The 23,719-nt window shown below is 44.7% G+C and overlaps 2 protein-coding genes across 5 annotated transcripts in view; both read left to right on the top strand.

Annotated features, from left to right (window-relative positions):
• Positions 1-23,719, top strand: part of LOC125740327 (uncharacterized) — a 29,500-nt gene that overhangs the window by 2,368 nt on the left and 3,413 nt on the right. For 3 of the 4 annotated variants that reach the window (XM_049011296.1, XM_049011292.1, XM_049011295.1), the window contains exon 2: positions 8,154-8,398. The gene's annotated coding sequence lies outside the window, so the exon portion shown is untranslated. Of the gene's footprint in view, positions 1-320; positions 400-8,153; positions 8,399-23,719 lie in introns of those variants that run through there. The other variant, XM_049011294.1, reaches the window with a different exon arrangement.
• Positions 20,523-23,700, top strand: LOC125740321 (uncharacterized). The gene has a single exon (XM_049011274.1). The coding sequence runs from the start codon at positions 20,695-20,697 to the stop codon at positions 23,026-23,028; it is 2,334 nt and encodes a 777-aa protein (XP_048867231.1). The 5' UTR covers positions 20,523-20,694; the 3' UTR covers positions 23,029-23,700.

Here is a 23,719-nt window from a genome sequence, read left to right on the forward strand (position 1 = left end):
GTTTTCATTGTAGGATTCAGATGGTTAGGTTGCCATTTACTGTGTGGACGTGTTGCGTGCATGAAACAAAAGTACTTTCTATCGGCTAGGATGCGCACACTCACCGCACAGGGTTAGTATATAACAGAGGGTGCAGTGGGGTACTGCGGTGTATGTATATCCCGTTTATATGCTGCTGTGGTGAATGACAGAACCCTCTGTTCCCTTAATTGGAATGTAAACAAAGATGGCCGCGTCTTGAAGCCGAATGTAAACAAAGATGGCCGCGTCTTGAAGCCGAATGTAAACAAAGATGGCCACGCCCTGGAGTCGAATGTAAACAAAGATGGCCACGACCTGGAGCCGAACGTAAACAAAGATGGCCGCGCCCTAAAGCCGAACGTAAACAAAGACACTGTAGTAAGTGAAGGAGTAACAAGCCCTCTTTTCCCTGGTTCTTGAATAAATTTAAATTGTAATATCCTTTTTTAAGTAGATTAAAAAAAACTGGAAAAGCGCTAGAATCATCTCACATCAGATTAATGAAAACCTATTGTTTAAAGTGTCCCTTTTTATTCATGCTCCCATATTGTGTATTTATTTTGTTTTTTTTTCGGTAGATTGCCCCCTAGCTTATTCTTTATAGTTCTTACATCGGCCATGAGAATTTGTATTTCTGTATATTGTTCTGAATTTTATGTTGTTAATAAAGCTTTTGGGAGAAAAAAAAGAATGTAAACAAACATGGCTGTACCCTGAAGCCGTACATAAACAAAGATGGCTGCACGCATGAGACTCTTTTTTATTATTATTATTTATTATTAAGCATTCCAAACAACAACATGCAGATGTTCTCATTTGAACACACTTAACAAAACGAAATACAGCAAGATACAGACAGGGGTAAATGCACAGAATAGAAAAAGGAGAAAAAGTTATAACGGTAAGCTCAAGGCTGAAAATGCATCCATGGTCTTAACAGCTTTTCTGTTTTTTGATCCATGCAGGGTTTGGAAATAAAGTCCCATTTCGATTTTAAAGTCCTGGATCCTGGGTTCCTTCTTTGTCCATATTTACATCTATGAATAAAATATTTCCCATGTAAATTAAAAGGGTTTAATACAAATTTCCTATTGTATTCAATATCAGTCTTTTCATAAAAGAAAATAACATCCTTATTTTCCAGTTAATTGTTTTACTATAAAACATATTAAACATAAGTTCAACTTCTTACCAAAAAGAAAAGACATGCATACAAGGGTGGGTTGGCTGTGTCTGAATGTGAGCTATCTGGGGTTAAGTGTCTGGATAAACTGATCCCTGGCCAGTTCACTCTGTACTGATAGAGCCATGTGAGCACAGACACGCCTACACAACACCTTGATATCATTAGCCAGGATGCAGAGAGACTCATTTGACTCAGTGCCTGCGCCTGTTGTTTAACTGAGAGGGCAGAAGTCCTCACACTGCCCACAGCGATTCTGCAGGGCACTGACCAGTGTCTCATCCAGGGGCTCAAGCAACCAGCAGTGTACACCTCACAAAAACATGTGTGACAACCCTGAGGACCTGCTTGCATACCACAATGGTATCCCATCTCCCCTTGCTCTTTAAAGGGGTACCACCCATCCAGTATAGTTATCACTGGGCTATCACAATGTCATCACAATACTAAAGACTGAAACAAAGCCATGAGGTCAGACCCTCTGTATACAGCACACAGTCTCACCCTCACATCCTGTATGATCACATTTCTGCTGTTCACATGGCATTTCTCCAGCTTCCATTGCCCTGCAATGGACTGACATGCTGTTGAAGGTCTACCTCACTTTACACTTTGCCCATGTCTTGTGTGTATACCCTGTCCGATCCTAACGTGTATTTAGTGTGTGTAAATCTGTCACTGCATGTGCATTTCGCAGTTCAGCATCTGACTACATTGTGTTTCCCATCTGTGTATTTGGGTTCGGTGCTTGTTGGGTGCCTGTCGTGGTCCTTCTATTTACAATTGTACGCGGGGCATGCTGGGATATGCGCCCCACCGGCGTTACATTAGTTTAAAAAAATGGAATCTGATCGAGGAATTTGTTCATTGACCAAATTTTATATGGGAACCAATGCACACAGATGTCATCCTCCTTTCTGTGCTGTAGTCCTCCTTTTTGGATACAAGTGTCATCCTTTTTAGAGTCATGCTGGTGGTCACAATATTGCAGACTTGGCCTACAGATTCTCTTCACTGGAGCTGACAGCTTTCTACCCCCCTCCTCTTTCCTCTGCTGAGGCACACCCCAGAGGGGCAAATCACTGTCCCGCCAGAGGCTTCCTCACTGCATTGTACAAGCTATACCCTAAACTTATACATTAGGGGTGTGCCTCTCCATCACTAAGGCTGATGTGATACACATCTCAATGCACTGGCAACCATCTGATTCATTAAGATACATATGAAGAAACTACTAACGTAATTCGATGTCATTTACCCCTATTGTGATGCAGTGTGATTCGGTGCGATACGATGCCCATTCTGTTAGGGGTGTGGCCACATCATGGGCCTTGTTCAGGGGGTGTCAGGCCAGGATATCTGTAATGTGGCAAGCTGAGCTACATTGTACACATTTGTGTGTTTTTACAGGCTGGCTGTCTCAGGGCCATCCGTGCACATGCAGTGTTGGAAGCCAATCCCTCAGAACTGGTGTAAGAATCAGCTTTTGGGTGTTTATAGTTTCCTGATTCGGGATACTGCAGTGCATTCTGGGAGCCGTCTGTATCTCCCACAGTGAAACACCCAGCGAAGTTAGGAAAAGAACTTATCCCTTGTTCTTTGGTAACAGAAGGAGGCGTTTCCTCATCACTTCCCTCCTTGCATAGGCAAAGGATGAAATGATCCATCAGGGATGTCAACTGGGGTACTAAGGGCAGGGCGTAGCTTGGTCTTGGGTCAACCTGTCTGTCACAGACAGATGTGATGTTAAAAAGTATAATAATTGCAAAATAATGGTAATATTGCTGTTTTCTGCTAGAAGTAGGTGTTGAGGCTCAGAGGGAGGGGGATGAGTGACGTGGAATTGAAGATCCACAGTGAGAAGGCAAGGGGGTCCAGATCAGTGGTCACGATCAGCCTCATGATCAGTCCTCAGGGACTAGACCTGGTTGTCTTTCATTCTGCAATTTGGAGAGCAAGTTAACCTCTATCTGGGCTTGTGGTTTCGATATCCGGCCCAGCTCTCTGTGGGTGTGATAGATTATTCTTTATTAGAAAGCTGTAACACAGTAGTTTAAAAAAAATAAAACGGTCATTGAGGGAAAGCAGAATTCATTTATTAATACATTAATAAATTCATAATTATAAATATAAAATGTCAGATAAAAACAAAGTTTTATTTAAAAAAGTTTAAAATGTCAAAGCTATGAGAAAAGTTAAAAATGGGCTGACGGGGTTAAAAGCTTTTAAAGAAAAAAAATTATACCTGCCTATACATCCATATTTAACTTGCTGTCTACCTGTTGAGCCTTACTGCTCACAACGGGTTGATTGATTATGTCTGCGGAGGCCAGAAAGGGGAAACTTTCAGTGCGATGCCTCATTCTCAGTAATGCTACCACGGCGGAAGCGTCGTGCCTGGATGTGTTTATTTACATTCCCCTTTTATTCAGGTACGATATGAGCATATTAGCTCCTGAATTGTTAATATGTTTGCTGCGCTATTTTATTTGTGTTTTATTAACATGTGGATTGTATGTTGAGTGTGTTTTGAAGCTGTATTGTCAGTTGTAAATTGTTAATCAGTATATGGCTAAGCGGCTAGCTGAAACTTCTTCCCCAGTGGCAGGAACAGAACGACCTGAGGCTAGCTTGTTGTATAGTGTGTGCGCTCTGCTCAGGTCAAGCTCAGTAAGACGCACACAAAGCATTTGGGTTTTGGTATGTTTGTGGGTGTACTTTGTTATGCATTTATTCGTATGTTCACTTCTTAAGTCAGTCGCCATGATAAAAAACGGATAATACGAAGGGACACATGCTATATGTATTTTTTTTGTTTATTTTCTGTAAATTCTCATTTGTAAATTTAAGGTCATGTTTACTGATTAATAGACCCTTGTTATACTTACCTGTTACACTTGATTTTATCTGTTTTAAGAAAAGTGAGAGATGTTAGTGTTTATTTACCTGTACAGCAGAATGGAATTACATTCAGAGCTGAAAGATCATATAATTGGTGCAATATTTTGTTTTGAGAATAACCTTATAAACGCATATTTAATTGTTGGAATATTTTATTTTGGACAAAACGATGCATCTCTGCAGATGCTTTGAAAATAATACACATATATTCTCGGTAATGCTACCACGGAGGAAGCATCGTGCATGGATGTGTTTATTTAGATTTCCCCTTTATTCAGGGTGTTACATGGGCAGTTTGCATGGTCTCCCTGTATCCACCTTGGATTCCTCTCAGCTCTCTGGTTTCCTCCCGCAGTCCAAAGACACGTGGTTCAGGTGAATTGGTGCCTCTAAAAGTGCCCATAGTGACTGTGTGTGAGTGTTTGCCCTGTGACAGACTGGCATCCTGTCCTGGGTGTTCCCCGACTTTATGCTCTGTGCTGCCTCCGATCAGCTCCATGCTCCCAGTACTGTACTGACCCTGTACTTAATATGAATGTGCAAGATAAATGGCTGAACTAAAATACATTGAAATGCTTTTTGTATAAGTCATGTCAAGTGATTTTATTGAAAAAGTACATTAAAAAAAACAATACATATTGTGCCAAAATGCTGTAGATAAAAATAGTACAATAAAAGCATGAAATACGTAATACAACCAGAGACATTGGACAAAGTTACATAAAATATATAATTTTAGTAAATCAATGGGGATAAGATAAAAGCAGGAGTAACTGTAAACCTGGGTACAGAGAACGGCAGTAACCCAATCAGGATAAAAGCAGGAGTAACTCTCCAGGTCTTTGGTTGAAAGGTGTGGTTTAAGCCAGGCTATTGAACTCAGCTGACAGAAACACCCCTTCACAACAGCATTTATTTGTTTATCAAACTCAGTGATGAATCAAAGATGACACCAAGATTTTTAGTATGTGACTGGAAGTTCTCTGAATGAGGCCCTAATTGTTCTCATGAACAGACCCTGAGTGACCAAAACTCATTACCTCTGTGTTGTTTTCATTAATCTGGACGAAAGTCATTGCTGTCCTGTTCTTAATATCCTCCAGACAGTTAGAAAGGGCCACCAGAGAGCAGCAGTCACCAGGTTTTAATGGCAGATAGAGCTGCGTATCACCAGCATAGCAATGATATTTTACATAATAATGTTCACAAATAGAACCCAAAGGAAGCATGTATAGAGGGAATAGGAGAGGGCCTGTATCACAGGACTGGATATGTTTACAAGTAAGGCCATAGTACTGAAGGGGTGTGGCCATCCCACACAGTGACAAGCCCATTCATTCACCTCATCTAGGCCTTTTACTAGGGATTTAAGGTCCTGGTTTTCCTCTCAGACCCTAGAACACACTGCCAGGCTCAGATTCCCGATCCCACATCCTGCTGAAGCCCTTCCCAAGATCAGACACTAGTTTTGTTTTCCTTGTTCTTATAGTAAAATGATGGTCTTTGACTTTTATACATCATCACTGTTCTGTTAATTACATATGACCTAATCTAAGAAATACACAAACCAAGCATAATTACTTAGAGATGTCATGAGGTGGAAAATCCTTATTCAGTTAATTATTTTCCCCACAGGTGCTGACAGTGTGTCTACAGTGAAATGGGCCTGTGTACAGAGAGGATGATCTGTAACAATCCCATGTTCCTATGGTGACAGATATAAAACTCATGTGAAATACTGGTGCAGAGGGTATAATGTGAGGTCATGTACTCCCATAGTACACACTGACTCTCCACAGGAGGGTAAAGGGTGAGTCAGAGATGATCCTGACCAGCGAGTCTTCACTGTGACCATCAACAATCTGACAGCTGAGGACTGGTGTGGTGTGAAGATCAGTGGAGCCTCTTTGATCAGGTTAATCTGTCAGTCACTGATGGTAAGATGTCTGTACTGCAGACTGTAGCCAATGAGATGCACAGTATGTAACATGTCACTGAGTCAAAAAGTAAGGACCTTAACACAAACACTGAAGGAAAAAATGTTTTAATATTTCAAAAATCTGCATTTTAATTTAACTCAATATGATAAACGAGACTTGGAAGAAGTAACAGTGTCAGCTAAATCGGGCGACTTCATGAGGTTAAATATGATAAGTAATATGTTAAAAAATGTCACTTTATTGGACAAACATTTACATACAGTATGTATGTTGTAATGAGCTGATATTCATAAACATTTCATTGCTGTGCAAATCTTTGACTGTTTTACCTGTGTGTTCAAGTCCTCCAGGGCTGTCAGTGGGCAAACAGGAGGTGACAGGTGTGGATGGAGACAGTGTCAGTGTTACTATGGAAACAACAAAAGACAAAGGATGTGGTGTTTGATTGGGGGCTCCTGTCTATTTGGCTGATACAAGTTCTGCTCACTTCTGCTTGGGTTGCATGGATCACCAGCCAGTTGTCACCAACTAACAGACCACAGCCTACCTGACCAATGTCATAACTGGTGCACCTAGGTATAAAATTTAGTCTCACTGTCTTCGAAAAAGGCCACTGTCTGGAACCCCATGGAACCACATTTTTGATTCCTTAGGCAATTTTTACGCTATGTGACAAACAAAAGCAACACACAAGTTTGTCTCAACACAGGCTTCATAGTCAAGAAAGCACAGCAGCACCTCTACTTTCAGTGGAAGCTGAGAAAAGTCCATCTCCCATCCTCACAACATTTTACTGGGAAACTACTGAGAGCATCCTGAGCAGCTGCATCACGGTCTGATTTGGGAACTGCCTCGCCTCAGATCATAAGACCAGCGGATAGTGAGGATAGCTGAGAAGATTATTAGAGTCTCTCTCCCCTCCATCATGGACATTCACATCACACGCTCCATCCGCAAAGCCACCAACATTGTGGATGACCGCACCCACCCCTCACATAATCTTTTCACTCTCCTAGCATCTGGAAAAGCATTCAGGCCTCAGGGACTGATCTGATACCACACACAACACACACACACACACACACACACACACACACACACACACACACACACAGGTGTGTAATTATAATACCGTGGGGACTCTCCATTCATTTCTATGGGGAAAACTGTAATCCCAACATGACAACTTTAACCCCTACCAACCCCTAACCTTAACCATATGTAACCAAACCAAATACAAGACTTTTGGCATAGTTAGTTTTTTGACTGTATTTACAGATCTTTGTGAGTACCTGAAAATGCCCCCCAAAACATCAAAATAACAGGTTTTTGTCACATTGTGGGGGACATTTGGTCCCCACAATGTAATATACACTTAATCCACACACACACACAGAGATTAGGTATCTGAATCTTTGTGGAGATTCTCCATTCATTTGTACGGGCGTAACCCCAATCCTAACTATGGAAACCTTAAACATTGCAGTAGTTACCAAGCAGTAACAGTAAGCAACCAAACAAAATGCAAGACTTTTTGAATTATTCCTTTGACTGCATTCACAGAATTTAATAAAATTCAGTATCTTCTTACTTTCGGGATCGAAAACATGTCCCTACAAAGTCAAAATAACATGTTTTTATAGCACTATGTACATGACCACCCACCCAAACGCGCGCACACACACACACAAACAGGCCTACCTACAGTATACCCTCTGTTGGAGAAAGCGTCAGGCTTTCCACTCCAACTCTGCACACACTATTAATTACGAGACAACACACTTAAAGTTTTACTTGCGCAAGGGTAACCACACTCTCTGCATGCTAGGCTACAAACGAATGTGTTACAAAGGGTGGTTCCCCTTGGCACCTTTATTTATAGTCAATGGGGGGCAGGGGTCTTGGAGTGAGAACAAAGAAAGGACTGTGAGAGTAAGAAGAAGTTCTGGTTTTACTCAGGTGGACAACTATTTAAACACGTGCTCAGGATACGTGTAAACTAACATAATCTAAAGTATGAAGGTAAAGGAAAACAAAATAATGTATATACATATTTACACTCATTGCTGATTATACAGAAATTAATAACAGTTTCTTCAACCTAACAGGTGTAAAACAGTACTGAACACACTTTACGTGTCCAGCCTTGGATGTAACTTCATTGTTGCAATAAAGACTGAATTCTGGATACTACACAAGCGGCCCTCTGACTTCTGATTTGGCGGGGAAGGAGAAAAAACCACGACATAAATTGGCGTCACGAACAGGATCGGAGAAGAGACCTGGGGAGGCGACCACCTGGCGGAGAACCGGGAGACACCCGTCTGCATTTGAGCGGCGCGCCCAAACATAGGTAAGGAAAGCTTTTTATTATTGTTTAATAGAATAGGGAAATAGAATAGGGAGACGGAGACGGGGGTGTCTGGGGACATACGCCGCCAGGCAGGGCCTCCCGGTAAGGGTACTCGCCGATTAAAAGAACTAAAGATAGGAGAGCTGTTTGTGCAGTGTCCAGTGGGCCCAGTGTGTGTGTGTGATGTGAGAGAAATCCCTAAAGGAAGGGTCACGTGTGGATATTCCCTCAGAGATAAGCGCCTTGAAGGAGGGGAAAGTTGACCCTGAGGGCTTGATATACTGTTGCGAGGCGGAGAGGCCTTGAAGGTTTAATAGTGATTTAAAGGTATTGCCCTGAGAGAGGGCCAGTGTTTGTGCTGCAGGTTCTTGGATTAGTGTGAGTCAGAGACATCGCCCTAAGAGAGGGGGGTCTCCCTGTTCTGATAAAGGTTGGGTGGCCCTAAGGGAGGGGCCCGTGTGTTTTAAGTTATGGGGGAAAAGTGCTGTTATGTCGTGATGCAAAGATATTGCTAAGTTGTTAAGGAATTGTTTTAAGCAAAGGTTATGTTGTGTTGCAAATAAAATATTGGTAAAGTAATAAGGCCAGAGAGAGCCTAAGTATTAGAAGTTGTGGGGATTTTAAAGGTCTGCTGGATCAGACTGGTTTTGTTATGCAGAAGTGGGGAAAGTGATCATATATGCATTTTTGGGTTGAATCAGAGAAAAAGCACATATATTTTTGACGGATAAGTTGAGTGATAAGGAGTATGAAGCAGAAATAAGCACCCCAGAGGTAAAACTGCTTAGAAAACTAAAATTAAAAAGGGATCAATCTAGCAGGGGGAGTGGATAGAGCATTTGTGCATTTCTATAAAAAATCAATTATAGTAGTGGAAGTGCAGGTAGGTGAGTTTAGAATTTTGACAAATCTCAAAATAAAGTTTTTTGAATAAAATGTGATTAGAATATTCTATGGACTATAGAGACTAAGTTTAGAGATAAAGGGTATTAAAGCACATCTTTGTGAGAGAACAACAGGTCATAGACAAGGGGTTTTGTGACCTTCCATGGAATTAGAGAGTTTAACAGAGAAAGCGTGAGGAGGCTCGTGTGCATGGTGGACAGGCAAACGTAAAATCAGGCTGATAAAAAGGAGAGAAGGGAGGCTTTTGTATATGTGTGCCCGTAGATAATTGGGTGCAACGTTAGGAGTAAGTAGAAAATAATATAGAGTCAGTGACACTTTAAGGTGAAGTAGGTTCAGTCAGGGAGAGAATTCTTATTAAGGAAAAGAAAGGAAAACAATAGAACACGGGTTGGCTGTTAGGAAATTTGATAATTTTTATACCAGACAGGAAAACAGCCCAAGTGACAGTAGAGTGGAGGAAAACAGCAAAATGAAGGGCCCAGTAAAGGCAGCAGACACACCAGTACAGCAGCTGGGGAGGGAGCACCCCCTGCTTAAAACAAAGATAGAAAAGATGTCTAAAAAGTGGGAGAATAGAACAAAGGCCCTGGTAACTAAGTGGCCTAAAGGGGGCACATGGGATGTAGCAGTGTGTGAGGAGATGGAGACTCTGATAAAGTATCATAAGGCTAATAAGAACACAGAAAGGCGTAAAAAGAAAAGGCGTAAGGAACTGGAAGTTTTGAGGTTGTTTAAAGTAAAGGGAGAGACCTGGAGAAGGGACCAGAAAGCAATGAGAAAGGCATTAAGTGAGAAAGAAGAGATGAGGAAGGAAGAAATATGGCCACCGTCTTATCAAAGTCAGTACCCGTTAGTGGAAGCCCCACCTCCTTCGTACAAGGGTCAGTTTCCAGTAATAGAGGGGAAGGTAGAATTCAAAGGTGAGGTGACACAGACGGAGGAAGCAGGAAGGGAGCAGAAAGGAACGGAAAGTTGTTTAGATGGATACAGGGAAGTGAGTGCATTGCTGTGGCAGGCTGTGGAGGAAGGACTGCGAGAGAGTGAGCTAATAACAGAAGGCCAGGCATGTGGGTCTGAGAAAAAGGGAAGTGCTAAAAAGGTGGGGTACGGAGTAAGTAGTGGTAGTGATGCAGAAGGGCTGATGCACCTGCTGGACACCCCTAACCCTCCATCTAAAGGATGGAGTCAGTTTCAGGAGAAGGAGACAGAAACAGAAAGTGAGGAAGGAGTAGAGGATAGAGTAGTGAGAAGCAGGAGGGCTGTAAGGGCCCCCACCAGGTACACTCCGATGCTTCCGTTAATGGTGAAAGGAGCACAGACACAGTATGTGCCGTGGGCAGGACAGGATCTGGAGGGCCTGCTTCTCAGACTCCCAGTCCTGGCAGAAGGGGCCGGAAAGTGGATAAAAGCATTAGAGGAGGAAACTATGGGTCGGCTCCTGGCGATAGGGGACATAAAGGCAGTTATGGCTCGCGCTTTGGGGGTGGACGTGTAACCGGTCTCGTTTGGGTCTTTGTTTACGGCCCGATCGCGCCAAGCGAGTCCAGTTAAAACATAGTCCCGGTTAAAGTCCGAGAGCTGATGCTCTCACTCTGCGTTGTGTATTTTTTTTGTTGTGTGTGGTGTGTGGGTGCGGGAGAGGGAGAGACGACACCGCGTGGCTTCCTCTGGACTCGGGATCCGACGTCCCTTTATTGGCACGTGTCTTTTCCTCTCTGGTAATGAAGAGCAAAGTATTAATTCCCCAGCAGCATGTAGCAGCTCAACATTCTCTTCCTCGAAGAGACAGGGAAAGAGCAAAATGAAAAAAAATATACATCAATATATAAAAAAAATAAAACAAACATACCTGGTAATGAAGAGCAAAGTATTAATTCCCCAGCAGCATGTAGCAGCTCAACATTCTGCCCATGTGCACCCCGACAATAAAAAGAAAAACACAAACCAAATGAAGTTCATACATTAAAATATTGCTTCATATATATTAATAATGATATGTTTAAACTTTTGTTACAGGAATTTTATATAATAATAAAAGGATTATTTTCTATTTAATTGGGTTAATGAGAGAGCCATGTTACCTCTTCCTCGAAGAGACAGGGAAAGAGGAAGAGGAAACACGTCACGCCCCCTTTTTACTCCTATTCATTTTACCAGGATTTTAATAAATAAGGAATTTTGAGTAATTATACATACCAAAACAACTTTGTTACATTCACCCCTCTAGAATTACACAAAATTCTTACATAGGGCGGGAGAGAGAAAAAAAAAAGACCAGGAAAGAGCATTATACAAACACAGTATAACCCAGTGAATCAACTACCCCAAAGTAGGGTCAAGGAGCACTTGAAGCATGCATGGCGCCTTGCAAAACCTCAAAGAACATCCTCGGGAAACCATAGTGCCACATACACTACACAGCTCAGTCCGATGACTGTTAACACCCATGACAGCAACATCATGGTACATACAGGACTTAATAGAAAAAAAAAGAAGAGAGGAAAAACACCATTCAATGTGCCAAATAACAAAAAGAAACAAAGAAAAAACAAGCACTAATGTGCCTCCAATCTATCTACTCTCAAAGGAGGGAATAACATGTGACATAGACTCAAGCAACCGTCGAACAGGTTTAATCATCCTCCCAAACCGTGAAACACGAGAGCCCTCACCTACATTAACTTGAGGCTGCCTAAACCCAGGGTGGGAAAGGATGTGGGGTAAAGGAGATACAACTACAGCACCTTCACTAGGAGAACCCCTAGAGTCTACCAAATTATGACATGTCGGACTAGAGGTATCAACTGCAGACTCTGTACAAGGGGTATCTGGCTGTGCAGCCGCCGTCTGACTACTGACTGGAGAGGTATCACAACCTTCAGATCCAACGTGATCAACACCAGCAGAGAGATCCTGTAAGGAGCCCGCTGGAGAAAGCACAGATGAGGGTACATCAGAATCAACTACTGACAAATTGTCATTACTCACAACTGAAGAGAGCACATTATTACCTTCAGTCCTCTGGGAGACAGGCCCATCAGAAAGGCATTCCCCCAGTGGCAGAAACCCAGCGTGGAGAAGTAAATTGCGATGGACAACTCTCACATTGCCATTGCCATCCTTGACCCGATAGACGTGAGTGGAGGGATTTGACTCTACCACTGTATACAATACAGGTTCCCACTTATCAGCTAATTTGTGTTTCCCCCTCACACCTTTGTTAGCTACCAGTACAGCATCACCAATGCACAAGGCATAACCTTTGGCTCTCTTGTTGTATTGTTGAGCCTGGTGTCGCTGCTCAGCAGTGGAATTCTTTTGAGCAAGAAGCATTGCTGAACGAAGGTTATCCACTAAGGACTTCACATACTTATCATAATCACACACCGAGGGATCGCGAAGGACATTTCTGAAAACTAAATCGACTGGCAGTCTGGGAACCCGACCAAACATGAGGAAAAATGGGGCAAAGCCAGTGGTCTCATGGACAGTGCAATTATAAACAAAAGTCATACTTTGTACCAACTGTGGCCACTTGTGCTTTGCTGCTGGAGGCAGCGATCGCAGCATGTTACCCAGTGTACGATTGAACCTCTCAGTTCCACCATTACCCATCGGATGGTACGGTGTGGTCCGTGACTTCTCAATATTGGTCAACTCTAGAAGCTCAGCAAGTAACTCACTGCCAAAACTCGTGCCCTGATCAGAGTGCAGTCTTTCAGGAAAGCCATAAACACAAAAGAACCCATCCCAAAGTTTCTTTGCCACGGTCTTTGCTGTTTGGTCCCGACAAGGAAAAGCATGTGCCAGCTTAGTAAAATGGTCAGTAATCACCAACACATCTACAGACTTATCATTATGTTCTGCTGACCAAAAGTCAATACAGACCAGCTCAAGTGGAGCTGAGGTCTTAATATTCTCCAAGGGAGCTCTCGCTGAAGGTTCAGGAGTCTTACTGACAACACATCGCCTACATGTTTTCACGTGGGCACGAACATCTTTCTCCATGTCACACCAGAAGAAGCGCTGCCGAGCAAGAGACAGAGTACGGGGAAAGCCCTGATGACCAGCACTATCGTGAATACCAGTTAGTGCAAGTGATCTCAAGGACTTAGGAACCACAAATTGGAATCGCTTATGTTTGGTCATAGGATCTTTCGTGACACGATACAGGACACCATTCAATATTGTCAACTTATCCCACTGCTTTAGAAGTTTTAATGTCTGAACAGTCACATGGGCTCGTTCCCGCCTCGAAGGCCTACGCTTCCTCACCACGTAAGGTACCACACTGGCGATTACCTGATCTTGGCTCTGATGGGACTGTAAGTCAGACAGGGAAAGGGTTTGAAACACCTCGTTAGCAGGAGGGACCACATCAATTAGGCTTCCAGCCAAAGTCAATGCACGCTGGGCTGAGGCTGACTCCCAACCATCATGTGCGGACAATAAAGAAGAGACCACCTCAGATGACAACGGGGCAGATGCAGCGTCTGAATGCACAAGCGAGTGAGGCATGCAAGAAAGCCGAAAAGCATCCTGAAGAAGCTCATGCCTCACACCCTGCGTCTGGTCAAGCAACACAGAGTATGATTCCGACATTAGCCGACGGTAAAGTGGTTTCACAAAGGGCTCCCTGCTCAATGCATCAGCCACCACATTCTGTCTGCCAGGAATATACTTGATGTCGAAAGAATAAGCAGCTAGTTTTGACACCCATCGCTGCTCGCAAGCGTCCAGCTTCGGCTTGGTTAAAATATAAGACAGTGGATTGTTGTCTGTCCATACCGTAAACTCATGACCCTTGAGCCAATGACTGAACTTGTCGCACACTGCCCACTTTAAGGCAAGAAACTCCAACTTGTATGCAGAATAATTGACCTGACTACGTGTAAGGGATTTACTGGCAAAGGCTACCGGCCTAGCTTTCTCCTCCCCCTCCGGGACCTGCGAAAGTACAGCTCCGAGACCATCAAGCGAAGCATCAGTGGACAGAACAAACGGACGACTGAAGTCAGGATGTGCTAGAACAGTGCTGCCCAACAGAGCAGATTTAAGATCAGCAAAAGACTTATCGCAAGCTGAAGACCAATCACTTGGTGTTAGCACACGGAATGTTCCTGGTTTCTTTCGCATTGATCGGCCCTTTTGCACACGTTTCTGACCTGCAGTCAAACCAAACAGCGGTTTAGCCAGAGATGAACAATCTGGAATAAAGTGCTGGTAAAACATGACCATGCCGAGAAAGGATCGAACCTTCTTCTGAGATGGAGTGCAGCCGTCTGCTTCCATCAAGTCCTCCTTCTTGAATTTTGTTATGACATTAACTTTCTCCTGATCGACCGAAACTCCACTTTCACCCACCACATGCCCTAAGAACCGGACAGACCTTCGGAGGAAATGACACTTCTTCTGGGATAACTTCAAATTGTTAGCTCTAAGACGCGAGAACACCATCTCCAGACGCTCCAGAGCTTCACCCTCCGATGGTGCAAAAACAAGTAGGTCATCTAAGTAACAAAGGAGATTGGAGAAATTAAGATCCCCGAAAATACTGAGCATCATACGCATGAATGAAGCAGGACTGTTGCAAAGGCCCTGAGGCAACCGGTTATATTCGTACAACCCAAGAGGAGTCGTAAAGGCTGTATAATGTTTGTCTTTTTCATGCAGAGGAATGTTGTAAAACCCTGAAGTCAAATCCATTGTACTAAAGAAAACATTACCACCAAGAGCCGCAAGACAGTCTGCCGGGTTCGGTAAAGGATGCGCATCCTTGAATGTTCTTGCATTCAGCATCCGAAAGTCTGTACAAATACGCAAGCCTCCATCTTTTTTCCACACCATCACCAAAGGTGAAGCATACTCACTCACTGACTTACTGATGATATTCTTCATTTCCATTTCAGTCAGAACCTCTCTTAACTTATGGTAGTGAGCTGGTGGAACCCTGCGGTAAGGCAATCTAAATGGCTTCTCATCAGAGAGTCTAATACGGTGTACGAAATCTCTCACTTCACCACAATCTAGATTCCCACGAGAAAAGACATCCTGGTACGAAAGAAGAAGCTCTGCCAACTTATTTTTCCACTCGCCGGACACCTCACACCCTTCGATGTTAATGTCACCTAATCCACACCCCGCAAGACTACGTACAGGATCAGGAACTGCTTGTGGAGACGAAGCATCAGTCACTCGAGAAGAATTAGCTAGCCCTTGCATGAAGGTCAGATCTTCTAGGGCAAGACAAGGGAATACATCCGCCAATTTCGCATTGCGACGCATGGTTACAGGGTGCTGAGAAGCATTCAGGATCTTCATGGGCACCCATCTGTCACCCCACATAGGTGTAACAACCCGGCCCACCATAATGTTCTTAGGTGTAGCACGGGAGGATGTTGGTTCCACAACAACAGTACTCCCTGGTGACATTGGAGCCTCACTGGGCAACTTTCCCCACACTACATACTCGCTGCGTGGAAGCAGTGTGATTGCCTGTCTGAGTTTTACTGTTCCAATTTTATTGGGCACAGTGGAACTAGACCAGCGGGAGACACAACTAATAAGCTGGAGAAACTGTTCACAGTCAGAATTAGCTGAACGAGAAGAAATAAGATCCCAATACTTCTCAGAAGATTTCATGGAACTAATGACTGACCGCAAGACATTACTACCTACGATGAAATCATCTAGTTGACCAGGCACAACCAGTGTAGGTACTGAAAATTTTAGACCATAGACATCAATGTTCAGTTCGTAAATGCATTTTGGCTTTGTGGTCAGTCCACCACATCCGACGAGGACTACTGACTCTGGGACAGGCTGAGCAGCCAAAGGAACATTAGCTGCCTTAAGAAGTGCTTCAGCCGTTTCACTGAGAGTGCAAGACATACCTGAATCCCTGAATCAAGCATACCTCTTAAAGTACACAAACCACTGACTGAAACTGGAGTGTAAAACAACTCATTTGCTCCTTCAAGAGCCTGGGGTTCGACTGGGGTGGCGGACTGGCTGTTAGTGAGCCCACAAGAACCACCATCATCAGAGCGGTTGAGGGAAGTCCCAACATAGCTCATGCTATCCCTCATTTCACATGAGCTAGTTAGTTTAAAGCCGGCGTAGACGAAGAAAGACCCACCGAACGAGACTGTGAAGGAAGTAACGACGGGCACTGACTCCTGAAGTGACCAGGCTTCAAGCAATGGCGACACAACTTATCACGCTTACAGTGTGCATAGGTGGAATGATCTCTAGCACTACAGACTCTACATGTTGTACTTGTCACATCCTTCTGACATCGAGAACGGTGAAAACCCATAGCAGGCAACGACTGAGACTCTGCAGAACATATAGTCAAGGCTTTGTCAAGGACAGCAACCAGCTGGCTCAGACCAGAGTCAGAGGAATAAGCATTAGGGGACTGGACAGCTGAATGAGGAACCACTGGGGCCATTGCAGCTAGCGGCCTGGCAGAAGAGGACACCGGCTGCATCGAACTGTTCACATGGGTGTTGGGACTATTAAAATATGTGCCACCCGTGTTAGAAGGCGTCGGCCCCAACTCACATTCGTGACTCGGCGGAACAGGTACAACCACACACTGACCATAAACAGACATGCTCTGAGAACGGTGCGCTTTAGCATTAGCACCCTTCAGATAACTCACGTGGCTGTCCAATCGCTCCTGCACCTCAGCAGCAGTCCACTTTTCAGCTGGCTTGAACTTGAAAGACATCGCAAGCTCGGGATCAGGACAGTGAGAAATAAACATGAGCACAACTTCAGCGTTTGGATCCTCAATATGTTTCCCTCGTCTGCGCAAACATTCCCCAACCGCATCAATCATTTTATTAAGCCTTATCCAATAATCTAAGGCCGACTCACCTGGCTTTGGAACTGTACTGTAAAAGTCTCTCATAGGCATATTAGAATAAGCAATATCACTGAAATTTCGCACAAGGATGTCAAAGACAGTTGCAGCAAGCTCTTCTGGCTCTAAATCGGCACTGCTCCGTAAAGACACTTTAACCACATCCCTAGCTTTACAGGTTAATCTGCTCATTACAAAATCATACATTTCACCATGAGTGTCATACGACATTTTGGCAGCATACCGCTCCATCATCTCCTTCCATTCATGGATGGTAAACTTATCTGAACCATCACCTCTGTAGAAGGGAGGCAGATCTGAGCTTGGCTGAACCACTACCCTTAGCTCTGAAGCATCATGGCGTCCAGGAGTTTGTGAAACACCCAGGGACTTTGACAGGCCACTGCTGTGGTGATTCAGGGTGGACAAGTTAGCAGTAACACTCTCCCCAATTTGCTTGGCTAAATCGGCTATGATACTGCCCATAGCATCAACAGTAATCACTTGAACTGGATTATAGGAAGAGTCTGAAGCAGGGGTAGAATTAGCCACAGGAACTGGCTCAGGCTGTCTAGCTATGGGTGTAGTCTCACTTCTACCTGCATGGTTTAAAAACCAACCCCGTCCCCTACCAAGACTGCAAGGTGAAACTTCCCTATTAGTGTCTGGCAAACCCAGCATACTAAACATACCTACCTTTGACATGGCTAGAAGAATAAATCACAAGCAGTGATATGAAAGTCAGTACTCACTTAAAAGAAAGTTGAGAGAAAGGGGGAAAAAAAATCCTCTGTGATTATTACCAGCTTTAACTGATTAAACAACTACTCAAGGTAATACACTGTTAGACTAAACACTCACACTTAACTAGCATGACTACAATAATAAAACTGCACAACACGTGCTACTCCATACAATTGTACTACAGCTCACAATGTGGTCAGCAGTCTAAACATTCTGGTAATATACAGGAAATGTAAACAATCAGAGAGGGAAAGAAAAAAAAAAGATTCATTAAATAACATGAAGTCACCCAAAAAAAAAAGGACAAATTTCAACACTGAGTTGAACGACACTTTTTTTCGGTCATTAACAGCTGTTAGTCCGGAGAGCGCGACGGGGAAAAGCAGCGTCCTCGCGGTGATCCTCTGCGCGGTTTCAGCACACACACACACCATCCGGGTCACGGCACCAAATGTAACCGGTCTCGTTTGGGTCTTTGTTTACGGCCCGATCGCGCCAAGCGAGTCCAGTTAAAACATAGTCCCGGTTAAAGTCCGAGAGCTGATGCTCTCACTCTGCGTTGTGTATTTTTTTTGTTGTGTGTGGTGTGTGGGTGCGGGAGAGGGAGAGACGACACCGCGTGGCTTCCTCTGGACTCGGGATCCGACGTCCCTTTATTGGCACGTGTCTTTTCCTCTCTGGTAATGAAGAGCAAAGTATTAATTCCCCAGCAGCATGTAGCAGCTCAACATTCTCTTCCTCGAAGAGACAGGGAAAGAGCAAAATGAAAAAAAATATACATCAATATATAAAAAAAATAAAACAAACATACCTGGTAATGAAGAGCAAAGTATTAATTCCCCAGCAGCATGTAGCAGCTCAACATTCTGCCCATGTGCACCCCGACAATAAAAAGAAAAACACAAACCAAATGAAGTTCATACATTAAAATATTGCTTCATATATATTAATAATGATATGTTTAAACTTTTGTTACAGGAATTTTATATAATAATAAAAGGATTATTTTCTATTTAATTGGGTTAATGAGAGAGCCATGTTACCTCTTCCTCGAAGAGACAGGGAAAGAGGAAGAGGAAACACGTCACGCCCCCTTTTTACCAGTGGGAGGCACCATGAAGCAGGGCCTTCTGGGAATTCTCCTTACTCCCTCTCCTATTCATTTTACCAGGATTTTAATAAATAAGGAATTTTGAGTAATTATACATACCAAAACAACTTTGTTACAGACGCAATGGAGAGATTGCTGCGAAGCAGTGGCCTGGCAGCGGCGACAGGGACTCCTGTGAATGATGCATGTCCCTTTGACGGTTACCGTGCTAACCTCTGGCACCAGCTGCGATTAATGTTTCCTCCACGGCTGAGTGTGGTTGAAATGAAGGTGGAACCCATAAAGGAGGGGGAGAGCCCAGCTGCCTATCTGCAAGCTCAAGAAAAACGGTGGCGCACTGAGACAGAGCAGGACCTGCAGAATCCGGCATTCAGAGGTCTGTACCGGAGGGCACTGCAGGACGCGCTCCCTAAGCCAGTGAGAACCAGGCTAAGGCAAGTTGTGGGACTTATTATTATGCCTGAGGAGCAGTACCGTGAGCAGCTGATTCATGCTATTGACTTATACAGAGAGGAGGAGGACTCTGCTAAAGAGCGTGAGAGGGAGCTGACAAAGAAACTGAATCAGATGCAGCTGGAGGAGCTGACCGCTAAAAAGAAAAAAGTCCAGGCACCTGTGGTCTTTCCGGACCCCAGCCCCCGGGGGCAGCCTGTAGACAGCCGACAGTCTCATGTTGCTGGTGCCTCTCAGAATACTAATTGGCCTTCGGTCCCTGATTGGAATAGAGAGAATAGATATGATAGGTGGGGGGGGGGGTGATCAGAGAGCACCTGATTTCCCACAAATGAGACAATCCCAGTCTATGGGAAGACTGGAGAACAGGCCACTTCAGCTGGTGTGCTGGAACTGTAACCAGCCCGGACACACCTCTAGAGTCTGCCCAAATCCACCCTTTCAGGGGGTGAGCCCGACACGTCCTATGGGCCCGGTTAATCCAGGAGGCTCTGTAGGTCCAATGCCAAATAGAGGCAGGGGTGGCAATCCGCAGTTGCAGAATAACAGATCACGGGGTCCGATCAACCCATGGGCCCAGGGACGTTTATTCTAGGGGTGCCCAGAAAATCCTAAAGGGGTATCTCAGATGCCAATGTTGAGTAAGGGGTCTGAGGCTGAGCCGATGCTGCAGGTTCAAATAAATGGCAAAGTAATTCCAATGATGATAGACACTGGAGCCACCTACACTTGTGTAAGACTAAAAGATGCCAGTCATATCCCCCGGTCCGCTGAGAAGGTCAGGACCATAGGATTCTCGGGACAAGTGCAGCATATTCCAAAATCTGTTCCAGTGGAGATTAAGATAGGGGACAAAAATGTAAATATGCCCATACTAATATCAGAGCACACCCCAGTGAATTTGTTAGGCAGAGATGCTTTGTGTCAGCTGCAGATAGACATAAAATGTACAGAGGGGGGTGTAGAGGTGCTCACTGGACAGTACAGCCTCATGTGACAAAATTTGTTGTTCCATAAAGGGCAGTATAGTTCATATGGGATTGAAGATGTTACTGGAAAAATTTGGGAAATTTTAGAAAAGTGGAGTCCATTTATACAGGAACAAATATAACAATAGGTTTGTTGCGATGGGGAAAATTCAGTGATCCTGAAATAAAGGGTGAGTGGGATCAGCTCATAGAGTCTCTGCCTGGCTGGGAGAAAGAAAGGATGTACATGATAACAGACGGGATAATATTAGGCCCTGAGGGAGTAGCCATTCCGATACGGAAAATGGGAATAGTGGGAGAATGGTACAACATACCAGACACGGAGCCCCACATAGCGATGACTTTTAATCAGTCCATGCTGGATCTGGGAGAAATGATGCAGCAAGCAAGGCAGGTGGTTTGGGTGCCGACGGTGCGTGAAGGCATGCAGGCAGCGGCAGGAGAGAAGATGTTAAGGATTCAGTGGAGTGCAAAGGTTGTAGGTGATTTGAAGTTAGACAACAGAGATCCGTGGCTGTGGAGCATGATAGGAGTACAGTGTGATGCAAAAGAAAGTACAGAGGAATGTTGGCAGGAAATGGAAAGAGAAGTGCCTGAGGAGGTGTGGACTGCTCACGATACAGAAGTAGGCCTAGTAAATTCAGCTAGCCCAGTGGAAATTTATCTTAAACCAGGGTGCACACCACCCTGGAAAAACCAGTATCCCTTGAAACCTGAAGCCGAGGAAGGTATAAGGGAAACGATAGAGGGATTACTGGATGCAGGGGTGTTGGTGCCTACCATTAGCTGCTGCAACACCCCCCTCTTGCCTGTGCCAAAGGCAGGAGGTGAAAAGTGGAGGCTGGTACATGATTTGCGTGCAGTAAATGAAGTAGTGGAGGATCAGACAGCAGAAGTTCCCAATCCACACACACTGTTGACAAATGTGCCCCCCAATGCAAAATGGTTTACAGTTGTGGATTTGTGTTCAGCGTTTTTCAGTGTGCCCCTTGCAGAACAGTCACAGTTTCTGTTTGCTTTCACCTACAGGGGTCAGCAGTATGCCTACACGAGGATGCCGCAGGGATTTAAGCATTCGCCGCATGTTTTTAATCAGGTGCTTAAGGCAGACTTAGATGGACTGAATTTAAAAAGTACAGTAATACAGTATGTGGATGATCTATTGTTGTGTGCTGAAACGCTGGCAGACTGCCACCAGGACTCAGTGCAGTTGCTGAAGGTCTTGGCGAAAGGGGGGCATAAGGTGTCCAAGGCCAAGCTGCAGTACTGCCAAGAGCAGGTTACGTACTTGGGGCGTGAGATCAGCCACGGGAGGAAAGCTATAGCAGCAGAACAGCTAAAGGGGATCACTAAGGCTCCGAAACCCATGACTGTGTCACAGATGCTGACTTTTTTAGGGATGACAGGATTCAGCATGGACTGGATTGAGGACTACGCTGTGAAGGTGGCACCGTTGCGGGCACTGATAAAGGAGGAGGGCCACACTAATTTGAAGGCCTCCTTAATTTGGACAAATGAGGTCTCAGTAGCATTTGAATCTATCAAGCAGGAGCTACAGAATGCACCTGCTCTGGGCCTCCCAGACTACACCAAGCCATTTTATCTGTATGTCAGGAACAGGAAGGACGGCTTTGGGACAGCTCTGCTCACTCAGGACTTGTGTCCTGGCAGACGGAAGCAGCCATTGGCATACTATAGCATGAAGCTGGACAATGTGGCTCAGGGATGCCCACCCTGTTTCCAGGGAGTGGTGGCTGCCTATTTAGGCTATGAAAAGGCCACTGCCATCACGATGGGTTATCCAGTGACAATTTATACTTCACATAAGGTGGTGGACCTTATTGACAAAGGCAAATTTGTGTTGACCCCAGCAAGGCAGCTAGCGTACTTTGCATTTCTCACTTACCCGGATGTGACAATAAAGCGTTGCACTACAGTAAACCCTGCAGACAGCATTCCCCTGGAGGATGAGGGGCAGCCACATGAGTGTGTGGCAGAGTCTTTGGTTTACACTAAACTGAGACCAGACTTGGAGAGTTCTCCCATTGAAAATAGCGAGATGGTGTTGTTTGTGGACGGCTCATGTTGGAGAGATGGGGATGCCTTAAAGGCTGGGTTTGCTGTAGTTCAGGCACAGGGTGATGATTTTTACACTCTCGTTTCAGAGCCAGCGGCACAACCGTGTTCCGCTCAATTAGCGGAGCTAAAGGCTTTGACTGAAGCGTGCCGGCGAGGACAACATAAGACGGTTACTATCTACACAGACTCTGCATACGCACACGGTGTATGCCATCTCTTTGGAGCCGTCTGGAAGCAAAGGGGGTTTCGCAAAAGTGACGGCTCCCCCATTCAGCATTATAATCAGATTTTGGAGTTGCTACATGCAATGATGCGTCCTAAGCGTTTGGCTATTATTAAGTGTCAGGCCCACCGCAAAGGTCGTGATTTTGTTATACAAGGCAATGCGGCCGCTGATGCGGCAGCCAGGGCAGCTGCACAGGTCAGGGCTGCTCATCTTTTGCCTATGGTGACTGTAGAGCCTTACTGTTTCTGATCTGGTGGCCCTGCAGGAGCGTGCGGGTCCCTATGAGGCCTCTGTCTGGCTAAAAAGGGGGGCCTCTAAGGATGCTAATGGGCTGTATCACAACCATGAGGGACTTTTGGCCGCACCTCTGTCTCTGGTGAACATTTTCATAACGGATGCGCATGGTCTTGACCATTGCGCAAGGGGGGGGGGGTGTTACGGAAAATTACACGACAAGGTTTCTGGGCACCTCAGATGCAAGCAATGGTGGATGCAAGGTTGTCCGAATGTGAAGTGTGCATTAAAAACAATGTACGCAAAGCAATCACGGCCCCAATAGGGCACATTCCAGTGCCTGAGGGACCGTTCAGACACTTGGTGATGGACTATGTGGACATGGGAAAAACAGCATATGGAAAGCGATATATGCTTGTGATTGTGGACAGGTTCAGCAGATGGGTGGAGGCAATACCGTCCAAGGACATGGGGGCGATGACAGTGGTGAAATTCCTGATCAGAGAGGTGATTCCGAGGTTTGGGATACCAACTGAAATAAGCTCTGATAATGGAGCTGCCTTTGTGGGGAAAGTTACTAAGTTAGTGGTTCAACAGCTGAGAATAAAACAAAGGTTGGGATGTGTGTATCACCCTCAGTCGCAGGGCATGGTGGAGAGAGTGAATGGCACACTTAAGCAGAAGCTGAATAAGATTTGCTCCACCA

The sequence above is a fragment of the Brienomyrus brachyistius genome, chromosome 4, assembly GCF_023856365.1.
Source record: "Brienomyrus brachyistius isolate T26 chromosome 4, BBRACH_0.4, whole genome shotgun sequence".
Classification (NCBI taxonomy): Eukaryota; Metazoa; Chordata; class Actinopteri; order Osteoglossiformes; family Mormyridae; genus Brienomyrus; species Brienomyrus brachyistius.

Bases quoted from the DNA above. Each gene is read 5' to 3' on its own strand.
- LOC125740321 (XM_049011274.1), top strand. From the start codon at position 20,695: ATGTACATGATAACAGACGGGATAATATTAGGCCCTGAGGGAGTAGCC.